This window comes from Belonocnema kinseyi, chromosome 8 (genome assembly GCF_010883055.1).
Source record: "Belonocnema kinseyi isolate 2016_QV_RU_SX_M_011 chromosome 8, B_treatae_v1, whole genome shotgun sequence".
NCBI classification, from domain to species: Eukaryota; Metazoa; Arthropoda; class Insecta; order Hymenoptera; family Cynipidae; genus Belonocnema; species Belonocnema kinseyi.
In genome coordinates, this window is record NC_046664.1 from 118,336,697 (window position 1) to 118,364,329 (window position 27,633).

The following is a 27,633-nucleotide window of genomic DNA, read 5'->3' on the forward strand; positions in this document are numbered from 1 at the left end:
ATCCTTCAACACCATATCGTGGATTTTATTGATGATTTCGGGAGTACTTGCTTCTACGGGCTTTCCTGAACGTGGTTCGTCACTTATTGATGTACGACCACGTTTAAATTCATTTACCCAGTTATAAACCGTTGCTAAGGCAGGGACAGATGTGCCATGAACTGAGTCCAATTCATTTTTTATCTCATATGGTGTTAAACCCTTTAAATGAAAATGTTTGATTACCGCTCTGAACTCGTTTTTTTCCATTTTTCTTAACGAACAATTTTTTTTTTCAATTGGTTATAAAAACACGTAAACTCAGAAGATGTGGACTGTGACTGCACCATATATCTAGTCGGGAGTGGTGCTGATTGAAAATAGATGATTTGGAGCGATTCGCGCGCCATTTGTTGGTCATTCTAAGGACTTATTGAACTACCCTCGTACAAAACACGAGTTGCTTGCCAAAGAACAGGTTTCTAAAAAGTAAAAAAAAAACTTATAATAATTTACAGGAGAAAATGACTAAAAAAAACTTGAAAACTCATTAAATTTTGAGTTTTGCGACGTCTTTAGTTTAAGTAGGAATACAATAGAGCAATAAACACAAGTCAATCCGAAGGATTTACTCTTTTCTTAATTTGCTCCTAGGTGCTCCGTCTACTTATTTATGGCTCTAATTGCCTTAGGCTTTTTGACAACATAAAGGGAGTCATAGGCCGAAATTAAATAAATTTAAACGGAAAGTAAATGAAACTAAATATTTATTGTAGTTTTATTTTAAAAATTAGATCATTATTTACCAGCGACTTTCTGATTTATAAACATCAAAGTAATAGTAATGAATAAACAATAAATTTAAAATAATGATAAAATCCTTGAAATGATTAATAATTAAAAAATAATTAAGATTACTACTAATAATTATCATTATTAACCCTCGGAGACCAAACATATATTTTTACCCTTACTTACCCACTCTTCGTCTGGGGGATCGACAAACTTTATTTGCTTATAACTTTTGAAAAAAGCAACATTTTTAGAGTTAATTATACCGAAATCGATACGCTAGTTCTCCGCCATAAAGAATATGCTAAAAGAAAGTCCAAAAGATTATTTCTTTAAAAAATATATAATTTATTCTACTAATACTACTTCCAAATAAACGGACTTGCAAGTAACGTGTCCGTCCACCAGACCAGAGTGTGGGCTTCGAGGTTAAAAAATAAATTATAAAAAAATTTTAATATTCAATAAAACAATAATTATTAACGATAACTAAAATTAAATTCATTAAAATTAACAATGATAATTAACCCTTCGTCGGGTATCTATGACTAATTCGTCAATGTTTTGTTACCCACTTTCTTGTATCTCGGAGGGGATAAGTCAGCAGGCTTAGGAATCCACTTTAAAAAAAAAACGTACAGGCACTGTATTCGAACGCACCAACGTGCGTCAATATTCGTTAATATTCCGCCGATTAACAGTAGGAGAAAGTTCGGTCGATGAAGAATTCGTGATAGATGCCCACCGGAGTAACTATCTGCGATTTTTGAGGTGAGTAACATGTAAATATATTTTTTTCTATAATTTTGTACACATTGTTCAATTGTTTTTACATTTTTTATATTGTATAAATAAATATTTTCGCAATAACAGGACTATTTTCCTATAAATAATTTAATTCTATCCCAAATTTCTCCTTTTCAAATCACATCGTTTTCACGTGATAAAATAAATATGGGTTTTAAAACCAATCCATATAACAGAAATTGCTTCTGAAAGAGTATAATGTAAAGAGTTAATACAAGAAATATTTTTTCTTAATAAAAATTTACCGTCGAGATATTAATTTTTTATTAAAATGGTCGACATTGCATGGTGTTTATTGTTTAAACTTTTTTTTTATTTGGTAATTGTTAAAACATTTTCATTCTAAATCTATTGAAATGTAAAGAAGAGATCTGAAACTTATTTCCTTTTTTTCTGGCATTTCCTGACACCTCTAAATAGTTTAAATTAAGTTAACGACGATATCGTCATGGATGCCCGACCGTGTGCATGAAAAAAATAGATGCCCGACGAAAAGTTAAACTCAAATTAATGAAAATTTATCGTTTTTCATGATCAATTAATAATTAAAGAATTATTTATTAATAAATAGTTATTAATTTCTTATTCATTCAATCATCTATTTATAATAACTAATAAATAAAAATTAAACTAATAAATAATAATAAATTAACAATAATAATTAAAATCAAACTAATTGAATATCACAATTTTTCATGATTAAGTAATAATTATATAATCATTGACCGACAAATAATAAATAACAATTAAATTATTAATAATTCAATCATCTATTCATTCATTACTAATTAATACAAATTTTAAAAATTAAAATTAACACAGCTCACGCCATAAAGACGGACTTCTGAATCTCCAGTGTCTTCATAACCGAATTGTTCTAAATACAGTTTACATTGTTCTTTAACTTATTAACTGTTTTTATCGATAAAAATATTTAGTAATAATTAATTTGGCTTCCGTTTCCCGTACCGATCGCGATTGTTGGTGATTTTTGTGGTGCTAAATTTTTGGCTGTGGCGAAGGGAAAGAGGAAGTTTGAGAGGAGAAAGGGTGTAAGTAGAGTGTTGAAGGGCTAAGATATACCGGTGACACGAAGTCCAGAAAGGACAGAGAGAGGGCAGCAGCAGATGGATAAAGAGAGAGGGTCGGGATTAACCAGCGAAACTATGCAAGCGACTGAGGAGAGCGAGGACGTAGAAGGTAGCATTGACAGTAACGTAAGTAGTGATGAGCCAAAGTGCTTCTGAAGCTCGGTAAGGGAGGAGCGGAGAGAGAGAGAGAGTAGCAAGCAAACGAGGCAGACCGACGAACGTGCAAAGGCTACAGAGCGAGCACAGTTTGCATAGTACGAACGGGTGGGGTTTTTCGAAAATTGGCGACAACCACCGACCACGAGTAGCGAAGGGGAGAAGTCGGAGGATAACAAAAGTGTCAGAGACCAGTTAGAGGAGGAAGGGGAAAATGATAATGCGCTAAAGAAGAGTAGACAGAGAACACCACCTGAAAGGAGGTCAGGGGGGAGTAGTTTAGAAGACATCGAAAAACTCGTCAGAGGACTCAAAGAGGAAACCTGTAAAGGGTGCGAGGACGCACAGGGAAGATGTCACGGAGAAAATGAAAAAAATGAGAAAGAAATGGGAGGAATGGAATGCTCTGTGGAAAGCCGAGAAAGAGGAGGTAGTTAGGAAACTAGTTAGCATAGAAACTGAACAGATAGAGTAAGAACGAAAGAAAAACTGAAATGAGTCTGCTTGAGGAGAGGGTGTGGAAACTAGAATGCGGGAGTGGGAAAAAAGAAAAGGTGGGAGTAGAAGACGTAGTCAAGGGGAATGATAAGAAACTGCAGGAGGAAAATGAGAGAATGCGCAGACGACTGAATGAAATAAAAGTAAGACTAGAAGGAGAAGAGAGAGAAAAAGAAAGCGAAATATAGTAATTAAAGGAATGAATGTAGAAAGTGATTCGGGAAAGAAAGAAGTAGAGAAGCTGAGGAAGGTTGGTTTACCTGCAATGGAAATATAAGGGGAGAAGAAGAAGCGGAAGTGACGTTGATGGGTAAAGGGGAGACCGTGATAGATTTCCATTCTAGCAGAGGAAAGAATAAGGAAGAGAATGGATAAAGTGGAAGTAGGTAATGAAATAGGCTTAGAACACTTCCCGCTAATAGCGACATTGAAATGTTCAGGATGGAAGCGGCGTAGCGAAAAAAAAGTAAAGAACTGGCGAAAAGAAAGTAAAAATGGGTAGATAGGGGGAAGATAAATTGAGAGAATTTAAGGAAAGAATAGAGAATGAGTATATTAGAGGATTGGAAGGGGAAGACGTGGACATGCGCCTTGAAAAGATAAAAGAACTAACAGAGAGGATAAAAGAAGAGGTAAGGCCAGGGGAAAAGAAGGAGGAAATGAAGAGGGGATGGTGGGAAGCAGAATGTAAGGATAGTAAAGATAGAATGAAATGAAATGTAAAAAAGTGGAGAAAATGTTAGATAGGGAAACAGGAATATAATAGGAGAAAGAGAGAACATGAAAGATTGTTGAGTGATAAAAGGCAGTTAGAGAAAAGTAGGTATATGGAAGAGATGGAAAAGGCGAACTTGTAGATTTTAAAGCGGCGTTTGACTCGGTAAACAGAAAGGTGTTACGGCAGGTTATGAAAGAGAATGGGTGGATGAAGGGTTGGTCGAGAGGATAAAGGAGATATTTGAAGAGACTAAGATAAGTGTTAGGATTGGGAAACAAAAAGGGGAAGTGTTTTGGAGTGGAAGATGGCTTAGGCAAGAGTGCCCACTGAGTCCACTGCTATTCAGTCTCTTGTTGGCAGATTTAAAGGAGAAACTAGAGAAGAAAGGAAAAAAGGGAACGGTTCTGGGAAATAGCAAGGTATATTTCTAAGAGTATGCAGACGATGTAGTCTTACTAGCGAATGACGAGAGCGAAATAAGTCTCATAAGAGTGTTTGAGAAGTATGTGAAAATTAAAGACTTAACGGTAAATTTAAATAAGGCGAAGATGATGTGTTTTAAAAAGAGAAGTTCAAAAGTAAAATATGAATGGAAGATGTACAGATAACTACGGGTAAGGATAAGGATAGAATGTTCGACTAAAGTAATGGGGCAGGTAAAGGGGTATAGGGAAGAGAAGGTTTAAGGATGTCTGGAAGATGAGACTGTGCATGCTTGATGCGGTAGTGTGGTCAGTCCTAAGTTACGGAGTGGAGATCCGGAGATGGAAAGAGCACAAGAGGGTGGAAAGCATGCAGGAGAGATTCTTGAGATGGGTAATAGGAGTGAGCTGGAGCTGTCCACGATATTTGTTGAGGGAGGAATTAGATAGAGGTAAAATGGTTATCAGACAAATGAAGAGAGCATGGAACTTTCAGAAGAAGCTAAAAAGGGGGGTGGGAAGCAGGATAGCAGTAGCTTGTCTACGGGAAGTAGTAAACAAAGAGAATAGGGATAACAAAGGAGGATCAAGGTGGAAGGAAGAGAGACGACAGAGGAGGAGAGAATGCGATATAAGAGCAGATATCAGAGTATGGCAAGAGTTAGAGAATGAACTGATAGCTAAAGAGGGGGATGAAAGATGGAAAAAATCGTGGAATCTAAGTATAATATGAGGCATAAGGTAGTAAAGGCTAAGGGAGAGCCACACTAATTAAGAAAGGTAAAAAAGGAGAGTAAATGGAACCACGTTATATTTAGGATGGGAGAAGGATTGAGAGAGTGCAGGCACTGGATGGAGGAAGAGGAAAGAAGATGTAGAGTCTGTTATTACGAGATAGAATCATGGGAGCATGTTTTAGAGAGATGTACGGAGGACGAAACGGGTGGTGAGAGTGTAGTAGGGAAAGGCCAAACGCGTGCTCCTATACAAGGACAGTAAAACAAAGAAATCAAGAAAACGTGAATTCATGTTAACGGAAATGGTAAGAGGAAACGGAAACTCAGGAATTTTGTAGAGGAGAGTTTAAGAATACTCCTTTAAACTCGTCAGATCTTTGCATTTAAATCAATTCTCTTGTTAAAAATTATTATAAATTCAGAAAAGCAGCCAGTATACTAGTACAGGTAGAAGAAACCTTTAAATTCTTATTGTCCATTCCAAAAACCTGAGCACAATACCATAACATTCGCAGGTGAGTACCTCATCCACTTCCCCATAATCCGCTTACTGTAAAAAAGGTGCCCAGGAAAAGTTAATATTTCCTTGGACAGTCGACGATTTTATGAACTTCGATCGATTACACAGGCCGAAAAAAAATGTCCGCATGAGACAAGTGACTAGGCTACCCTTATGGATTTTGAGCCGCTGAATCAAAATCTGGCCTCAGAAATTATCTAACGCGTCTCAGTTTCCCACTAGATTCAGAAAGTAGGGAAAACCCTAGCGATAACTTGCTATTTTGATAATGCCAGTATACGCGAAAATAGGCACATCAATATTATATTCTTAAGTGCAACGACTTGTAGATACTTAATTTGTACACAGAAATTTTAAAGTGTGGCTTCTGTTTCCCCTAGCTTGGGTAATTCTAGGAAAACTGAGGGGCCTTCTCAGATTATATAGATTTACACGGAAAAAAATAACAAAAATTTAATATCCTTTACAGTTTTGCTTGCCCTAGTCTTTTCCCTACATTTTGCACCTAGAGAGAAAATGGAACAAACCTGAAAAATTTGTGGTTCATATTTAGATTTAGCACGCAGAACTGCAAAGGATATAGCATATTTGTTATTTTTTCTCGTACAATTCTATATAATATGAGAAAGTCCTTCAATTTCCCTAGAATCACCGAAGCTAGGGGGAACAGAAGGCATACTAGAGAATTTCTGTGTACAAGTTAAGTCTATAAGTGGCGGCACTTTAAAATATAACATCTATCTGTCTATTTTCGCGTATGCTGGTATTATCAAAATAACGTCCATAATATCCCTAGGTTTTTTCCTATTTTCTACATCTAGGGGAAAACTGAGATGCGTACGATACGTTCTAAAGCCAGATTTAGATTAAGGAGCTCAAAATCCATAAGGGTAACCTAATCATTTGTCTCGTGCAGCCAAATTTTTTGTATGGCATGTGTGACGAGAAAATCCCTAGGCTTTTCTCTGTTTTCTACATCTAGGGGAAAACTGAGACGTGTCGGACAAATTCTGAGGCCAGATTTAGATTTAGCAGCTCAAAATCCATAAGGGTAACCTAATCATTTGTCTCGTGCAGACAAATTGTTTGTATGACCTGCCTGACGAGAAAGTCCCTAGGCTTTTCCCAACTTTTTGCACCTAGAGGAAAATTGAGACGTTTAGGACAAATTCTGAGGCTATATTCGGATTCAGCGGTTCAAAAATCCATGAGGGTAACCTATTCACTTTTCTCGTGCAGATAACTTTTTTTTTGTGGGCCTGTGTTATTCAACCGAAAACTTTGAAAGTATTGTAGAATACTATGGTCGGTTTAACCGTTGTAGTTAAAATCCCCATTATTCGAAGGCCACCATAAATTCTCCAAGGGATTTCACTAATTCTCCTGACACTTGACAAATTACTTATATTATTGATCTTCCTGGTATTTAATTTTATGTAGTAATAAAATTATTCATATGAATTTTTATTATTGACCTGCAACAATGATGTTCTTTGGATGAAAATCTAGAAATATTGTCAGTTTATTCCTATCCCTTTTAGAAAATTACAGTTTTAAGCTTTTTGTGGAAAATTTTAAATATACATATTAAAAGTGTTTCATTCACGGAAAAAACGTGTCATTACGAGATTCACGAAATACTAGTAATAAAGCACTCTAAGTGCCGCATCGTACATTTGGATGTAGGTCGTTCCCCCATACGTTGGACAACTAGATAGTATGTGTCCTAGACGCTCGAGGCGTGCATAACACGCTCTGCAGCTATCATCGGGAATGTCTTGACTCAAAATGTGGCGACGGTATGCCGAAGTAGAAATGGCACTGTCTTAGCATGCTAAAATGAAACCCTCCGTGTCCGACTTCAATTCAAAAGTAAGTAATCAAGATGGATAAGATTTTATTCATTTTACTCACCCCTGATATTGGAGTCAAGGCAAAGTGTCTCAGCAGCCTCTCCCGCTGCTTTGTGCAGAAATGCTCCTTCGCCCACTTCTTAGTGCTTTCTGACTATTAGGAATAGAAGACATTAGGTGCACACTTTTGTTCACGTGTATAACCTTTTGGGCCCCGACATCAAGGGATCTGAGCTCGTCCTTCATCCATGGAATCAATTCAAATGAATATAGTACTATCGGGACGGCAAACATGTTCGTTGCAGATAATTCGTTCCTCGCCGACAGTTCGGGAGACCAAATCTGTCGATTGCGACGTTTGTATCTGATTCCAAGAGTATAATTTGAAGACGACGCATCCTAAATGCGGCTCTATGGCACGCCTAGATATGTATAGTTCTCTCCAGCGCACAGGTGTCGCATAGTGCTTCTGTCTAGTATAATTCTCCGGAGAGTTGTCCTCGACAATCCTTAGAGCTAAGTGTAGTTGCTTACGCTTTGGATTTCCAGGTTTGCGGCAATAGTACCCTTTAGAATGTCGAAGTGCGAGAGATAGTAACAATAGTGTGAGACAAAAAGGGAGTGGGGTCATGGTATCGCGCTGAAAGATACTTTTCTGAGGGGTGATGTTTAAGTTGTCACGCGATGTTTTCCAGAAGAGATAGTAAATCTGGTCTGCCAAAGCGGCATCAATCTCTCTATGCATCTTACGACCAATCTGTCTCACCGCTCTAGATTTCTCCTAGAGTCATATGTTACCCGTATTCTGTCGACAATATGCTTCCTGATGGTCAGCAGCTTTGACTTGTTAAGTGTGTGATAACAGATCCGCAGTTTGCGCGCAAAGTGTCGAATCTTAGCGTATAAAGTCCTTCCAGATTTTTTGTAGTCAATTACACACTGAATGCGGGACGCCTACTATCTTGCCTAGCCTATCTTTGTGGCGAGTTAATGCATTCGTCTTTTGGGCTTCTGTCCGGCCGTTCGTCTTGTGTTCAGCCTTTGGTCTTGTTTATAGTTTGCATCCACCTAATGTCGCGCTGCATTATATACATCACAATTGATAGTCCAGAGGTTGAACTCTTCGAAACATCTCCACGAAGCTCGTCATCCAGTTCAGCCAGATCTTTGGGCTTGAGAGAAAACGGAATGCTTATGTTTCTCCGGATTCTGAAGCATCTCTATTCCTCTATTAGACACCTGCCCGCGGTTTGTCTTCGTTTCACCCCTTATCCGGAGTTGTTCAGCATGGTTTCGCAGCGTTGATACGAAAAGTGCGACCATCAGCCAATTGTAAAGAAGCGCTGACTCTTTTCAGTAGCAAATAAACTCATGCTGCAATTTTAGAAATGATCCAACCAAGATTTAACAGTGCAGCAACGATACCAAGCACCTTGCACTATCATACGTTTATTCCTTACCAAGATCGGCAATTGCAGTTAACCCTCTGCCGGCCATGCAAAATTCCCACTCTATACCCAATACCACGTGGTCACCTCACTGATATGAAGTGCGTATTTATTGGTAAGAGAGGTTCAAGATCGTAACCATTTTTATCTGAATATATGGTCTAAGTCTCCTTTCGACGAAAAATTTTATAACATTAATTAAATTATAAGTTTTAGATGCTCAAAATAATTTATGAGCGAAAAATTTAATCATTTGAGGAAGATAAGTGAAGTTCTAACACGCGATGGGAGTTTTCTGTAATGAAATTTATTATGTGCACCTTAACATAAAAAGTGAAGTCTAAAGGATCGGAAATAAAAGAAAAATATATTTCCGGTGTAAAATTGCCGCAAATCTACCAGTAGCGCGCTAACCAATTTTTAAACATAGAAATCCATTCACATCAATTCTGAAATTTCTTGTAGGTTAGGTTTTGGTAAGTGACAGGAGCGAGAGGTACACCCAACAAGTAAACAGATCTTTTATTAAGGGCATGCGACACAGCTAAATACCTATATTACCGACCTCACTTATGAGTTCACTGAATGTTTTTTTGAACCTAAGAACTTTTTTTGTAAATAAAATATCGAGCTGAAACTTTTGAAAATATATTAGAGTACAAAAAGTACGTTTAGGTACTGCATTTTGGTAGGAACTTCACTGAAAATTATTTCATCTTTTTTCTGAATTAATTAAATAAATTATATAATAATAATAATAATAATAATAATTTCATTAATTTTGTACATTGAATCTCTCAGAGTGTACTGTCTCGATATCTAAGAATAATCAATCTTTGCGAATAAGGGCATAAAAAATAGTTTCTAAAAAGTAAGTGCAGGTAAAATAGTTATTTGCTTATTTGTTGCAACTTTTTCCAGAAAAAATTTGTTACTAAATTCGACGTCTGCTGTGTACAATAACTTCTATTATATACCTCGATATTGAGAGGACGATGCTTTTGAAATGTCTGCAAAAATCTGCAGATGTTGTTATTTACAATAATAAATTTATGCGATTAACATTAGTGTTATGTAAAGCGGGAATAGGTTATATAATACTTACCCTATTTATACGAATTTATACGATTCTACGTAATTCGACATTTCCAAATGTGTTTTGCACGTTACAACACAACAAGATATGTAAATAAATCAATAAATAACATTTTCTTTAAATTGAAAAATTATTATCAATTATTATCAGCGAGTCCACGGTGGCATCCTTTAACACTTTTCACAGTCTTCCTATTCCGAAGCCAAGTAAGACATGTCAATAAACAATTACAAAATTAGGAACACAAATCGCATTTTTATTATAATTTAAAATTCTCGCCAAGGGGAGCAACTTTACGGACAGTACACATGCTTGGTAGTACGATCAAGTAACGCTGATTGATCAGCACCAAACAGCTGTCAGTCGCTTTTATCTCCATTCGTGTATTTTTGTTAACCACTTTACTCTCATTTTGTAGTTCTTACGCTTTTTGTTTCGAAAAATCAGATAGCAAGCGCATATCCCACAACCGTGGAACCCCTTTCGGTGATGGGGAAATATTCTGGGGACATTTTTAAAACCTCAAACCCGAATTATCACTGACCGCTGGTAAGTTTTGAGCGTCTCATAGATTTCACCATTTTTGTGCGCCTCGTTCCAACAGTCTTAAGACCAGTAGACAAAACCAATAACATCTAAGATTATTAATAGGGTTGTTTCCAAACTCAGATATAATTTTTCCATTAAATGGAACTGATAGTATATAAAATTCTAATCATAAAAACGTCCATCTAAAATTTTTTACGCATTGTTCACTATTTTTAATATAATGTTAAAATATGAATTTTTTACCACCATATCGATTGGAGGGCTCCTTTGACGTCAAAGGGGTCGGATTTTCCACCAATCACAGCTCACGTGTCAGTGATTCCCAAATATCTTTTTCTGTGTCGATGCTTTGTTTTGGTTATGTTTTAATCGAAAATAGAAGTCGCCAAATATTGTTTTTAAAAAATGTAAAAGGAGGGTTTCGTAAAAACCAATAGAGAAAATATACCGAAAATAGATTTATTTATAGTATGTATAAAGAATTCATTGAAAAAGTACTTAAATGTAGACTTGTTTACTGAACAATTCGTTAATATGTAAGATTTTAAAATGTATTAATAATTGCACTTACTGTCTTCCTTCAACATACTACTGACTCTTGAACCAAATATTACAACAGGATAACTTTTTTGTCACATAATCCTTAACAAATAAAGCTATGAAATAAAAATAATCAGAATTGACAGCAGACCGTGGCCTAACCTCTTTATCATGAGTTTCGCATCGCCACATTGATAGATAATTATGAGAACCTCTAAGTCACGTGACACCAATTTGAATAAGTGTTTTACCGCCTTCTATTTTTAATAATTTTTTCTGTTTAAAGACACAAAAAAAAATATTATAACCCAAAAGATAGCCTATTTTTCGTAGAACCCATCGAAACGATCCTTTATTAACGGGTATTTATAAAGAAAAGCGTAACGCCTTTTTCATCCAGAGAATGGGGTTTCCAATAAAACTATTTGAATAAATATCTTACGGTGTTATGCCGCCGACAAGCATAGACCGCGATGCGCCGCTGATCAAAATACTCAAATCACCGATGACGGTCAAAAGTGTGTCGGCGCAATAACTGGACTAAGAAGCATTTAAAATTCAGTACTTTTTTTAATCATAATTATCAAATTTTGTACAATATAAAGTTGAAACGCTTAAACTTGAACGATATATAATTAGGTGTGGTCACTTAAAAAATGTAAAGATGAAATCAAATCACTTCTCAATAAAGTCGTTTAAAAATAACACTTCTATCATTGTCTTATTTCAAATTGTATGATTTACATTTCAAAATTTTTAATTTTAACTTTACTAAGCTTTGGAAATAAGCCATTTCATATTTAAAATGTACAAACTAGATTTCTTCAAATTGATCAATTTCAAATAGAAATAATAACAACTAGAAAAATACCATTGACATTCAGTAATGCTTTTTTCCATACCTTTATGTACAAATTTTGTACTTTTTTTAGGGCGTACAATATTCGTGTGATATTTCATCTCGCAAATCACAAATTGGATTTATTTCTTTATCGTATTTCCGATTTGTCCTGCAACTTTATAATTACACATTTTCTTAACGAACTCAAAAATCAACTATTGTATGGCTTCATATGGGCGGTGAGAATAACAAAGACAAATTATAAGTTCTTTCAAATTAAGGGCATGTGATACTTAGAAAATTATCGACTTTACGAGTGTTACGTTCCCTCGGCTTTTTTCCTACAATAATAAAGATTTTGTCTTAAAAATTTGTGACATAATAGTAAACATGCTAACGGACGTCCCCGGGCTCTTTTTTGTGGGTAAATTCAAAAATTTTAAATTGGCTAAATTTGATTAATAGTACAGTAAACGAGGAGAAAAAAACGGTATGATCTCCGAATTTTTTCACGGTGCACCGATCTTTATGAAAATTTCGGATTAAGTACATTTCACCATTTACAACAGAAGCTATATTCGACTGACATGCGATTTTTATTTTTAAGGGGTGAAAACCACCCCTTAAACTAAAAAATCGAATAAATATATTAATAAAGATTTTATTAGTTAAATTCAAGTGTAATTATATATTATTAGTATTATTTTACATTGTAATTATATTTTATATACTATAACATAATATTTACAACATTTCAACCTTTAAAAATCACCCTTAATGACAAAGTTACTAAAAAAAAACCTTTCTTTCATCTTAAATGGTTTGTATAGTGCGTATATGATAAATAAAGAACTTTTTAATGCTTTATAAAATAATAAATAGTTGAACACAATATTTCAAAAATTAGAAACCACCCATACTGACAAAAGATGCGAGAAAAACATTTTTAATGTTTTGAAATATTTTAATCACACATATAAGCAAATTTGAAATATTTTAAATATTTACATTATAATTTATCATTTATCACATCGCTTCAACCCTTAAAAACCACCCCTACTGACGAAATATAGAAGACAAGATATTTTTAACGGTTTCAAATGTTTTAATCGTATGTATTTATCGTATATATTTATATTTGTATGTATTAAAAATTTGTCATAAGCACAACCGCTGGATTTCATCGGGAGCGGGTGCTAATCTGAAAAATTGCACCCGCTCTCAGCGAAATCGCGGTAAAATTTCAGCTACAACCACGGCTCACGACCTTGAGATAGATAGTTAAAGTCTGTAACGGAATCAATACGAGGATCCGGCAAAAGTTTCGTGCACCCTGAGAACACGGAGCGACCCAAGAACTACCGCCTTCTGCATTTTTCCCGCAAGTGTTTTAACATATTGTTGACGGGCAGGGATGCTTTTCAGGCTATTGACGAGTGAAAGCTTGGCACCTCCAAGAGCGCCGATGATAAGGACGATTAGTTTAACAGAATATTCCGGGTACAATCGTTGCAACTCCCTTATAAGGTATATATACCTCTCTTTTTTCATTCTACTTGACTATGATTTTTTTGTCAGCTGGCGCCGAAAATTCGATAACGAACATGGTTCGCTTCTCGAAGTCAAGAAGAAGCATGTCTGGCCTCGAGTGTGCAACAGAAGCAATTGTAAGAGTGACAGAGATGGTAATAAAGCACTCTTATTGCCGCATTGTGCCTTCAGATGTAGGTCGTTCCCGCATGAGTTGGACAACTAGATAGTATGTGAGATAAATGCTCGGGGTGTGCATGGCACGCCTTGCAGCTAACATCGGGAATGTCTTGGCTAAAATGTGGCGACGATATGTTAAGGTGGATATGACACCATCTTAGCATTCCAAAATGAAACCCTCCGTACCAGACTTCAATCCGGGCGATTTAAGGAAAGCAAACGTTAGCTCACACGACATTGACTGATCCTCGACATTTCTGTGGAAGACACCGTGCATCCTCTTATCAAGGAGCTGTTAACGAAAGTTTTTCTCTTGTGCTTTCTTAATCCGGCCTTTCAGGAGTGAGTACTCGACATAGATAAGATTTGATACATTTTGCTCACCCCAAATACTGAAGTTAAATCCAAGTGTTTCAGCAGCCTCCTCCGCGGCTTTGTACAGAAACGCTCCTTTGCCCACTTCTTCATTAATCCTGACCATTTTAAGAAGAGGGTCTCTTCCATTTGCGACTCTATGTGCTGTACCCAAAATAATCCTGTTGTGAAGACATTCAAGACTCAATATTCCGCGACCACCTTCACGGCGTGCGATGTACAGTCGCGGAACAGAAGACTTAAGATGCATGCTTTTGTTCATGTGCATAACCTTTCTTGTCCTGATATCAAGGGATCTGAGCTCGTTCTTCGTCCATGGAGCTACTCCAAATGAATAGAGTACTATCGAGACGGCAAGCATGTTTGGAAGACCAAATTTCGCGAATGAGACCATTAAGTTTTCCTCGATGAACCTTTAAGCTTTTCAAAAGACAGATGATAAGTCTATGGGAGGTCGAATTGAAAGCTTTCCGATAATCAATCCAGGCCACCAATAGGTAAGGCTGGTAGAATGCTGCATCTTTGCAGACACATCTATCGATGAGTAGGTTCTCCCGACATCCCGCTATGCCTTTCTTTGAGCCTCGTTGTTCATACATTTCTTGCCACACAGGTTCAATTGCCGGTACAATCCTATCATTTAGGATAGCTGTGAATATCTTATACAGTGTGTTCAGACAAGTGATTGGCCTGCAATTCTTCGGGTCAGCTAAGTTGCCTATTTTCGGCAGAAGTATTGTGCGGCCTTCCACCAACCACTCCGGAATCGGCTCTTCCGACTTTAAATATGAGGTGAAAATACGGGCCAAATGCTGATGGGTTAAAGGAAACTTCTTCCACCAGCAGGTTTTGATAAAATCTGGTCCCGGTGCGGAATAGTTCTTCATCCCTTTTAATACTTTTTTCACCTATATTTTCTGAGTCTTCATCCAGTCTATGCTGCACTTCGTAGACTTTTATCCAAAATACTTAGACCTCCTCTGGTTTGGGCGGGTGGTCGACAGTAACTGGAGGGTCTTTGAAGAGCCGAGATGGGTCAGAGAGAAACTGTTGATTTTCTCTGACCCACCTCTCCCTCCGCTCTAGACTTCTCTTAGCATCAGATAGTATCCGTATTCTCTGAACAATATGCTGCCTGATGGTCAACAGCTTTGACTTGTTAAAAGTGTGATAACGGGTCCGCAATTCGCGCGCGAACTTTGGAACCTTGGCGGTAAAATTCCTACCAGATGTGATGTAGTCAATCACACACTGAATGCGGTACGCGCACTGTCTTGCCCAACCTATCTTTATGGCAAGTTGATGCATTCGCCTTTTGGTTTTATGATCAGCCGTTGGTTTTGTTTTACGGTTCGCATCAGCCAAAGCTCTTGATGCATTATACACACAATAATTGATAGTCCAAAGGTCGGATTCTTCGGAAAAAGGTCCACGAAGCTCATCAACCATTTCAGCCAGATCTTTAGGCTTGAGAGAAACCTTGGTGTCGATGTTTCTCCGGGTCATCAGGCATCGCTCTTCCTCTATTGGATGCCTGCCCGTGGTTGGTCTCAGTGTCGCCTCTCTTTCTCTGTTGCCGGCTTGTTCTAGCTGTGGTAGAGTAGGCGTTCCGCTTACATAGCCCCTTTTTCGGAGTAGTTCGGCATGGTTTCGCAGGCGTTGCTGCGAAAAGTGCGATTGCTTCGGGTGTTTCTCGCACCACAGAGCATGTAGCCATGCCATGTAACCCCGTTCAGGGGTCACACACGCATTGTAGCACCTAGCAAGTCATAATTCAGTCGCTCCGTCCAACTAAAGGTCCCGAGATTCCGCCGATCCATCACATTGAGTCCAGTTTGATTGGTTCCCCCAGCTCTAGAGTGGTCGGCATTGTTGGCCGACCCATTGTCGGGAGCCCTGCGCGTTCTGTTGTTTTGAACCGCGCTTACTACAACTAAGTTTGGTGTTGTCATTGTTATTCCCACGAGAAGCTGGGGAAAGGGGTTCGTCCATCCTTGCAGAGCAGTGGTCGGCAAACTTTTTGCTTAATTTTCAGGTATAGTCAGGCTCCACCCGACTTAATTTTTTCTACTACTTTTCGGTCTATTCATGTACCTTAGTGTGAGTGAGCTTCCTCCAGCAAGGGTCTTTTGTCCACAGGAATGTCAAAGTAAAGAAATTTTAAAACTTTTAATTTTTCAATTAGCGATTTGAAAATAGCATTATCAGCATTTAAGAATTTTTCCGATTCCAATGATATATTACTTGCCTACAAAAGTTAAAAATTTGAAGGAGTTTATAATCAAGAAACATCAGATTGACAGTCAATTTAATACTAAATACTTCTCCCATTTTCAACCTTTAGACAAATTACATGTTTTTGGAATCGGTACTATACGTAGATTCCAAATATATTGCTTTTAAGTCACTGATCGCAAAATGACGAATTTTTTAATCTCACATTTTTGTCTCATTTTCTAACAAAGGACCCCTGAGGAAAGGGGTGGTCTGGCCAAGCTCGCAGGTACTGCTCTGAAAGTCGGTCGTAGGGCAGCCAGGGCAGGATACCCTGCCCTGGGCAAGAGCGTGCCGACCACTGTTGTAGAGCCCCGCATGCAAGGATAAGGCCGCGTACTATGAGAAGTCGCCCGGTATCCCAGAGTCACCGTTCTAGACACCTCAACCAGGTGCCATTCAGCGTTCAGCACGGTTTTCACACCTCCGCTTGGGGGTTAATTCCTTCGGGACCACCCCTGGATATGTGTGTGTGTATATACATATACTGCATTTTTTCCGGAAGTGTTCTAGCATATTGTTGACACACAGGGATGCTTTTTAGGCTATTAGCAAGTGAAAGCTTGGCACCTCCAAGAGCGCCGATGATAAGGACGATCAGTTTAACAGAATATTCCAGGTACAATCTTTGCAACTCCCTTATAAGGTCTCGATACCTCTCTTTCTTTTCATTCTCCTTGGCTATGATGTTTTTGTCAGCTGGTCCGAAAATTCGATAACGAACATGGTTCGCTTCTCGAAGTCAAGAAGAACCATGTCAGGCCTCGAGTGAGCAACAGAAACAATTGTCGAGAATATAAAGTTCCAGTATATGCGGCACTTCCCATTCTATATATAGAATTTCAGCCCTAAAAACCACCCCTACTGACAAAATATATTAGAAAAGACGTTTTTAATGGTTTAAAATGTTGTAATTATACATGTATGATAAATTTAAATATTTTAAGAATTTACACTATAATTGATCATTCACCGCATCATTCATTATATTAATATTCATTATATAATAGAAAAGATAGATTTCTTGTATTGTAGATGCGGCTCGCGGACAAAGTATGGATGGGACGTGGAGATGTGGCAGTGAGTGGTGGGAGGTGTTTCACGGAATCTCGAGCTCTCAAGCGAAAGCCGAATTTCTCGGGTATCTAACAACTCATACATTAGCAATAATAACACTGAGAAATTTCTTTCGATAGTTTCATTACAAAGAGCAAATCAAAGACTATCGAAAGGTGTAAAGACCTCGATTTCGATTTTTTAAAAGTAAGCCCCCTTTTTCGGCGCACGTCAGATATACAGCTTTACGCATCACATTCATTGCCACTGTCGACTTCCTCCTCGTCTTCATCTGTAATCGGTGGAAAATTTTGACAATGATCACCGGAGCATATCGCACACGTTGCATTGCAAAAAAGCCCCAGTTTTCGACAGACGCATGCAGCGCCGCACCCTGACTTGCAATTGCAAAATATCATTTTTATTAACTCTTCTGGTGCATGCTGATTTAGCATTTTAATAGGCTGTAAATTATTTTCTTTTTTAATCCACCCCCAATCTGTTGGGCGAATATCTTTGTTTCCCAACGACATTTGGGTTTGTGAGAAAGTTCTTTTTATATGCTGTTGTAAAGCGTCAATTGTTGGAACGAGAGATGCTAATTTTACAGCATTACTTTTGGTAGTGGCCTTAATAAAATATTCATAACGAATTTTTTCGAGCAACGATGGTAAATTGGCACTCATTAATTTGTCACACTGTGTGCTTTTAACCGTTCCATACAATAATATGGTATAATATAAACCAGCTTCTAAAATTGAATTAACTTCTGAATTCTTGTTATCGAATATTTCAACTTTATCCCTTAAATCAGAACGCTTTTCCAGAAGATCAATACATCCCCCCCCCCCCCTTATTATAAAACAAAGATGTAGAATCACATTCCGTGAAACAATGAGCAAAAAGAATATATTTTGCACTGTTTGGAAAACTTATTTCTAAACTTTTTGACGAATACACTTCATTAGGTACTTTTTGTTTTCTAAATTTTAGAAAATATATTTCTTGATAGAGTTCGGCTCTTGCAGACAAAATAACCAAAATGTCGATGTCATCAACTACGATAACTTTTGTAAAACTCGAACTCAAATACTATAAATATGTATATTTTTTAACATTATGTATTTCGAGATTTTGTTAAATAAATGGCTTGAAGAACATGGCCTTCACTCTCAACTGCTAACTTCTAACAGTGATATTTCGGTTAATTTGCTTAATTTGATCAAACTACGTCAATTTTTAAGCTAATGACTTAGAATCAATTTTATTTTGAAGATTTTTAAAGCATTTCAAAACATTTTTAATGAATTTTTTCCTAAAACGTGAATGGACAAGAAGTGACCTTGAACCTGCCATATCTCAGCACCTATTGCACTTATGTAAATGAAAAAAATCAATCTTTTCCTTTTCTTATAAGCTTCATTTTCATTGTGAGATTTTTTTTAGAATTAAAATTTTCCGGGTTATTCGAGAAAAGCCGCTGAAAAACGTGGGTTTTTGGACGAAAAATGAACATTTTCAATCACGAGTAACTCAAAAAGTATTGATTTTTTAAAAAAAGTATGCAGGGCACTTTTTGCTTAGAATGCATCCCTTTATCGATTTCTGTAGTTATTTTCAACATTTGATTTTTACCCCCTAGAAGGCTACCTACCTTACCGACAATTTTTTTTTTTAACTTATTTTCACATAAAGCGCCACATAGAGTTTAAAATTTAGGATAATTAATAAGAAGCACTAAGAAAGTTGGATCTGGTCCTGTTTTTGTAAATAACTTTTTTGTGCTGTGTCATCATTATTAAAATGTAGGACCAGGCCCAGCGTTCTTAGTGCTTCTTATTTATTATTTCAAATTTTCAAATAAAGAAAGGTGCCGGTAAAGTAGGAATCTGGTCACGTGAGCCATTAATCACATGGCCTTAATGTATGTGCTACTTAGGAAATTGTATCGATTTTATCAGTGTTAGATTCCCTCGGCTTTTTTCTACAATAATAATAATTGTGTCTTCAAAATCTGGAGAATGATAGCATGCATGCTAACGGTCGTCCCCGCACACTTTTTTGTGGGTTAATTCAACAAAATTGAATTTTGCTAAATTTAATGTGGGCGTATGTCGAGGTTATGTGTTTTGCAATTCTCTCCCATAATTATTCTTGAGTGCTACCGGCAGCATCGGTACGACAGAGACCAACATTATCGGAATGACAAGAGCTGAAAAACGATACTAATCTCAAAATAGTGCACATACAAAACAATTTTATTTAGCACAATACCATTTTTTTGTTATCATCCCTCGAAAAAGGTCCGGGGGCGTACGTTATGATATTTTATAGCATCTCTGAATTTAGTTTTTAAAAATCTTCATGTTTGTGAATATAAGCCGAGATAACTGAATCCGAATTACCACAAGACAAAGTATCACATGCCCTTAAGGGTGTTGGTTAAATCCAACTTTGAATTTTTACATTCTCATTCCTACGAATGCAATGTAATCGCCCAAATTTTCAATCTCTGGTTTTTAACGAATCTTTACGTTTCGGCACTCACATAATCCGAAAACCATAAAATTTTATCGGTGTCTGTCTATCTGCATGTATGGTTACTTGAATCTTGTAGCCACGCTAACTTTTGAACGATCTGTCCAATCGTGTCCGCATTTCATACACTTCTGAAGGTCCCCAAAATAAATTCTAAGTTCGTTAAACAGATATTTCGAACCAAAATTAAAAAATTGAGAGCATTTTCAAAAATTTGTTGTTGAAATTTTATAAATTGTTGTCAAAGTTTCTTATAGCTGGGTAAAAGACTTGGAAATGATCCAAACAAAATGTTTAATTTTCATGAAAACTGAAAAAGTTATATACTTTTCGGAAATTTGAAATTTTTCAAAAAATAGAAAAGATGATTTTTTTTATAAATCCAAAAATTTTATTCAAAATTTTCAGTAGATACCAAATACATTTTAAACTATTCCAGCCGAATTTTTCGATTAGCACACAATTTTAAAAATTAGAGCTTTTTCAACATTTTAGAAAATTTGTTTTCAAGTTTCAAGTTCTCGTGGGAACAACAATGACAACACCAAACTTAGTTGTAGTAAGTGCGGTTCGAAACAACAGAACGCGCAGGGCTCCCGACAATGGGTCGGCCAACAATGCCGACCACTCTAGAGCTGGGGGAGCCAATCAAAATGGATTCAATGCGATGGATCGACGGGATCTCTCGACCTTTAGGTGGACGGAGCGACTGAATCAAGACTTGCTAGAGTACTACGATGCGAGTGTGGCCCCTGAATGGGGTCAAATGGCACGGCTGCATGCTCTGTGGTGCGAAAAACACCCGGGCTATCGCACTTTTCGCAGCAACGTCTGCGAAACCATACTGAACTACTCCGAAAAAGGGGCTATGTAAGCGGAGCACCTACTCTACCACAGCTAGAAGAAGCCGGCAACAGAGAAAAAGAGGCGACACTAAGGCCAACCGCGGGCAGGCATCCAATAGATGAAGAGCGATGCTTTATGACCCGGAGAAACATCAACAGCAAGGTTTCTCTCAAGCCTAAAAATCTGGCTGAAATGGATGACGAGACCAGCTCCTCTATAAGAAGATGCAGGGTATCTTCCACAGAAATGTGAAGGATCAGTCAATTACTTGTGAGCTAACATTTGCTTTCCTTAAATCGCCCGGATTGAAGTCTGGTACGGAGGGTTTCATTTTGGCATGCCATGACGGTGTCATTTCCACCTTAACATACCGTCGCCACATTTTGAGCCAAGACAATCCTAATGGTAGCTGCAGGGCGTGCCATGCACACCCCGAGCATTTAGCTCACATACTATCTAGTTGTCCAACTCACGCGGGAACGACCTACATTCGAAGGCACAAGTCGGCACTAAGAATGCTTTATTACCATCTCTGTCAATCTTACGGCATTAACCTTAATATCGCTCCTCTAAATGCTCCAAGGAAAATCAGTCAATTGTCGAGAATGAGAAGTGCCGCATATACTGGAACTTTATATTCTTGACAATTGTTTCTGTTGCTGACTCGAGGCCTTACATGGTTCTTCTTGACTTCGAGAAGCGAACCATGTTCGTTATCGAATTTTCGGCACCAGCTGACAAAAAACATCATAGCCAAGGAGAATGAAAAGAAAGAGAGGTATCGAGACCTCATAAGGGAGTTGCAACGATTGTACCCGGAATACTCTGTTAAACGAATAATATGCTAAAACACTTGCGGGAAAAATGCAAAAGGCGGTAGTCCTTGGGTCTCTCCGTGTTCTTAGGGTGCACGAGGCTTTAGCTGGATCGTCGTATTGATTCTGTTACAGACTGTAACCACCTATCTTACGATCGTGAGACGTGGTTGCCGCTGAAATTTTACCGACATTTCGCTGGGAGCGGGTGCAATTTTTCAGATTAGCAGGGATTAAATAACCACAACAGGGCCCTATTAGGATCAGGAAAAATAAAATACGAACATTATTTTGCAATATCTGAATAAGCAGTGCCAAACCAAGATACACACAAAAAGAAATTGTAATAGGAATTTGATACAATAATTTTTAACATACAATTTAGAAAATTTCGCATAGTGGTATGTGCACAAATGTGGTGAATAATGCAAAGACCGAGCGCGGAGCGCAAGATAAATATATTATCGAGCGCGAAGCGCGAGAATGAACAGTCGCGCGCCTTAGGCGCGCTCAAACTTTTGTGATATTTGCATAATATTAATAATTTACTGCCCCTATAAATATCATATAAAGCTCAATATTGCTACTCTGCAAAATTAACAAGCTTTTGACGATATTGTACCTAGTGTCCATCCTTAAATCCAAATTGTAATTTTTTTATAGATACGGCACTGACTCAATATATATTTTTTCCGAAGCATGTCTGAACGAAAGAAAGAAAACTTGTCGAATATCCGGGGTTTTGCGAGATCCTCGGATCAATAAAATGTTGATAATCAAAAATTTTGTTGAGGAAATGATTATTTTTACGACAAATATGAATTTTGCAAAAGTTATAAATCAGCGGATAGCAGACGACAGAATTTGGATGGTTAGATTCGCATGCAAATTTATTTTTTTACTCACAATTCTGACATAACAGAAGAATTCTTGAGATATGCCAGGTTTTCAAAGGGCCACGTCTTGATGATCGTGACCCTAAATTTTGCGAAATATGTTGCGAAATGGAGTAAATGCAGACAAAATTGACATGCCCTGCGTGTGTCTTGTAACTGTATTTGTAATCAGCCACGAAGCTAGCTGCCAACGTCACCCCATGCACGATATTAGCTATTTTCACTTCAATCAATAGCTAACTTCACTTCGTTAAAAGCTAAAGGGAAACAATGGATCAAATGCACAGAACAAATTATTCCTGGAATATCTTTGTAATCAATAATAATTATTACCTTTTTTATTTCATTAAATAGTAATTTAAAAATATAAACTATTTTTCAAATACACTTGCATAGAGAAAATTAGCTTTTACGAAGATATTAGCAAAATAGGGCAAAAATGGACTGAGTCCCATGCATTTGGTCCATTGTTTTCCCTCAGCAATCTACGAAGTGAAGTTAGCAGTTGATTGAAGTGGAAATACCTAATACCGTGCATGGCGTGAGGTTAGCAGCTAGCTTCGTGGCTGATTACAAATAGAGTTACAAGGCACACATGGCATATCAATTTTGTCTGCATTTTTCTGAATTTCGCAACGTATTTCGCAAAATTTAGGGTCATCATCATCAAGACGTGGCCCTTTGAAAACCTGGCATATCTCGAGAATTCTTCTATTATGTCAGACTCGTGAGTAAAAAAATAAATTTGCATGCGATTCACAAAAATTTTGATTGAAACCAAAATTGAATGGTAAAAGTTCATTAATTTACAGCCGTAAATTAATTTAGGTTTACCTGAAAAAAACTTTACGCTGTTAATCCATCTTGACAATACGAAAATTAATAATTTTTCGATAATTATATCTGCATGTTAGGTGCACGATAATGTCAAAAAATATAAGTAATATATATGTACATTCCACACGAATAATATTTTTAGGTTTAAATTGTTATAAAACATTAATATTAATAATACTAAATATAACATTTGAGAGGAGTAAGTGCGGCAACACCGCACAATGCAGACTCTTTTATTTTTGCCTGTTGGTAGCACTAAGCTTGCTACAACTGGCATGGCGGTTGTAACGTGTTTCTCTAATTATTTTGAGGTTAGCGGCTTGTTGGTAGCTAAGAGCCATAATGCCTAAATCCGAAGAAAAATATCGACGGAAAGGTCGAATTGTGTCCAAAAAAGTGTATGAACATCGGGAAAAATTGCAAAAAAGTTAAATTACTACAATGTTGTAATTAATTTCAGAATAATGATTTTTAATCCTCAATAATTTGAGTAGAATTTGCAGAAACAGCAATTTATTCTGATACTCTTTATATAAGTAATAATTTCCTTTATTTTTATAAATAAAATATAATTAAGTTACTCCAATTTATACTTTTAGTACCCAGCAAAAGCGTTTTCTCTTAGTACAATCTTGCGGCAGTTGAACATTTTCTAATAAGACGGCCCTGAATCATATGTTTGCTACAAACTGTGCGGTGTTGCCACGGATCTGACTCCCCAGTCGTTTGTAATCGTGGAATGAATAATTTTTTCTATTCTTTCGATGCATCTCTCGTAAAATAGTTAGCAGATTGACTCCAAACTTTCAATAGTGTTCTTTGATATACATACTATGTATTCTTGAAATTAACAGAAGATCTATTTGTTAAAGTCCCTTGCAAACTTCAATTATGGACTAAGAAATGATATTCTCCCATAAGAGCCTATGTCAAATAAATAATAGGAAGTAATCGAGAAACATGAGACCTAAACATTGTTTTTTTTTTACTTAAAATATAAGGCACTCCTAATTTTGATGGATTATTTTTTATTCTTAACGACCATATGAAGCTGTACAGGGGGGACTAGGTACAAAGAGCCATCGGGCCTTTGCGAATAAAGGGCCGTGAAATTGCATTGTTTGTTGCATGATGGAGTATTAATAAGTATTGTTTGCCGGGGACTACCGGGTATTTTCCCGTTTGCCCACTAAGCCGTACAATGATTTAAAGTAAATTTCCATAAATGATCACTGGCAGTTTTATGTCAAATGATATATCATGTAATTTTCATTACATTTCTTCAGTGCAACTTTAAATGAACTGGACATATAAAATTATGAAAAATATACTTACAACAAAGTCAAAAGCTTCGATAGAAGTTCCTCCGCCTAGAATATAAATTCTTCGTCCATCAAAGGCTAGCTCGTGCCGGTACCTTCCTTTAGGTTCATAAGGATCTCTGCCAGCACAAATATATATTGCTTCCCAATGTTTCGATCTGAGGTCGAATCGGTGGATGTCGCAGGTGTATTCGTATCCACTTGTGCCACCGACCGTATAAAGATAGGGCCCATCACAAATAACTGCTTGTCCATACTGAGGTTCTGGAAAGTCTCCAGAGGCACGTACCAAATACATTTCACCGTCGTTCACATTGCACCTATAGAGTTGATTACTGCAACTCTCGCCAAAGGGAAATCCAGTTCCTCCATAAACCATTAACGTACTACCTTTTAATACAACTGCATTTGATGCCAGTTCGTTAGGCATTCTCTCCTGACCTGGTAAACGCTTCCACTGTTGAGTAGTGAGACTAAATTTCCAGAGTTCCTTGAAAAGTGGCTTACTTTCCATCCAGGTATGATCATTTTGCATGTCTGGATCATCGTCAGTAATACTGGGATTAAAACCACCATACGAATATAGATTGTACTCGTCGCACACGATTCTGTGACCACTTCTGGCCTTTGGTTTTTCGTGGCTCTTCGCATTATGGTTCATAAACACAAACGGTTTAAATTTATACATTTTTAAAGCTTAAGAGTTAGTAACTTCTTGATGAGAGAGGTTAGGTTTTCACTATTTGTTAAGATCGTAAAACGCGTGTCAAAAACAGCTGTAGAATGTGCCACTACTGGCTTGATAAACTTTCCATTTCATGCTGAATTCATTGATTACATCGAATTTAAGGGATCATGGGAATTTGCATGTTTTGGAGTGGAGGTACTGAATCACCAATGTATGAAGAACATCTTAAATCGAAAAGTTTGTGTCAACATTTTCCAAGCACAAAACCCTTCTGATTCTGATGTCAATCACGTTTTGAACAGTGTCCCCGATCTTGGGAACTTTTTAAACTGCGCTTGCGTCGCGCCGACCAGGCGCCGACAACCCGATTGGTCACTGTTTTTGCGCTGAGTTTTGAATTATATAAATATTCAGATTTAATATTTATGAATATTAATGATTGGAAAACGCATTAAAAGTAATTCCTTAATCCTAAATTAGAATTTTGGAATAACCAATCAAAAAATAATGCGATTTCCATGAAAAAAAAATTCATTCCGATGTTAAGAAAACAAGATTTTTCTTTAATTTAGCATTTTAAATGTTTAAAAATGTGAATAAAAAGGTTATAAGAAGTTTTACTTTTGAGCAAAAAATATTAGTTTCAATAGTATAAATATGATTTGATTATTTGTATACAATATTGTATATTTTATAATATTTATACAATAATTACTTAGTCACAGTACACATAACAGAAAATTTGTTTAAATTTCTAGAATCTAGACAACAAACTAAAAATGTTATTTTAATATTTAGCGAATATTGTGTCACTGTCTTGTAATCCAGGTCTTCTTCAAGTTATTAAAAATGTATGTTATAACATTTATCAGAGCAGTAATTAATTGTTCTTAATTCATTTTTGGTAATTTTAGCAATTTTACTTCAAGTGACATTGTCGGAAATAAACAAAAATTTAGTTTTAAGACTGGACAGAGAAGAGATTAATCATTGGGAATGATTTATTTCTCTAAATTCAAAATTCATGACCTCTTTTTCATAATAACTGAATTATTTATTATAAATATTGAATCTGAATATTTATATAATTTAAAATCAGCGCGCAAACTGACCAATAAGGTTGTCGGTGCCTGGTCGGCGCGACGGAAGCGCAGTTTAAAAAGTTCCCAATATTGGGAACACTGGTTTTGAACAGTGATGCCAATGTGGGTGCCTTTTGCTACTACGCTTGCGTTAGGACCGCGCACTGGTTGGCCGCAGTTGTCGCGCCATTCAAAATAAGAATCAGCCTTATCCGGCTACTTAGAAAAGTAGTTTTCGCTAACAAGTTCCACTTCACGGGTGAACTGATCCGCCGGACGGCGGGTCAATGGTCCTGCTCTAGAAAAGCATTGGTCTTATTGAAAACTCAATAATTAATATTAAATAAAAACATTCCGGATCGTTTCAGTTTACAAAATTAAGACCAACAATGCTTTGGTGGGTAATTAATATTTAAAAATATAAAAGACATTGAAGGGTAAAAGGATTATTGGAAAAAGATTATTTTAAAAATGCTATATATCGCTGAATTTTCAAAATTTCATATATTGCTAGCAACATTTAAAAACGCTCAACAATTTATATTTATTAAATATGTATTTATTCTAATGGAATGTCAATAAAAAATTATTAAAATTATAACTTCACACATGGTTGTTATTAACAATATGTACTAAACGTGTGTAAATAGGTGTGTGAAAAAATCAAAATCCTCAGAGAAAACGACATATTTTAATGAAAAATATAACAAAATATAATTATGATATAAAGATATTTTAAAAAGTTAAATAACGAAATTAGCGAATTTAATAGTATCTTAATATTTTCTTCAGCATTATAAATTGGGAATTAAACAATTTTGAATGTTATTAATTCAATTTTTAAGAACGAGAAAGTTTGTTGGCTGAATATAACAAGCCAATCAAAATTGTTGTGTGCAAATATTTCTATAATTCAAACACATGTTTATTGTATAATTTATTGTTATCAAAGAATAAAATACTTTTTTTTATACAAAATACATGTGTAAAAAGTGTATGAGGTGGGGTTGAACGGATTAAACGAATAAGTAAAGAGGAGCAAAATCCATCAATTCAGTATATTTGTCTAAAATTCATACCTAAGTAACATACAATGTATGTACTATCACACATGCAAATTTTTAGTGTCATGTATATATTAATGCAG

At 36.5% G+C, this 27,633-nt stretch overlaps 2 protein-coding genes across 2 annotated transcripts in view; one reads left to right on the forward strand and one right to left on the reverse strand.

The window, feature by feature from the left end:
* LOC117179012 (kelch domain-containing protein 10) overlaps window positions 1-25,703 on the reverse strand; it is a 107,069-nt gene extending 81,366 nt beyond the window's left edge. Inside the window, exon 1 of the mRNA XM_033370629.1 lies at window positions 24,730-25,703. Coding sequence (XP_033226520.1) covers window positions 24,730-25,404 — 675 coding nt within the window. The 5' untranslated portion in view covers window positions 25,405-25,703. The remainder of the gene's footprint in view (window positions 1-24,729) is intronic.
* The window catches only part of LOC117179013 (beta carbonic anhydrase 1), a 544,277-nt gene that overhangs the window by 132,455 nt on the left and 384,189 nt on the right, over window positions 1-27,633 (forward strand). The window lies entirely within an intron of this gene.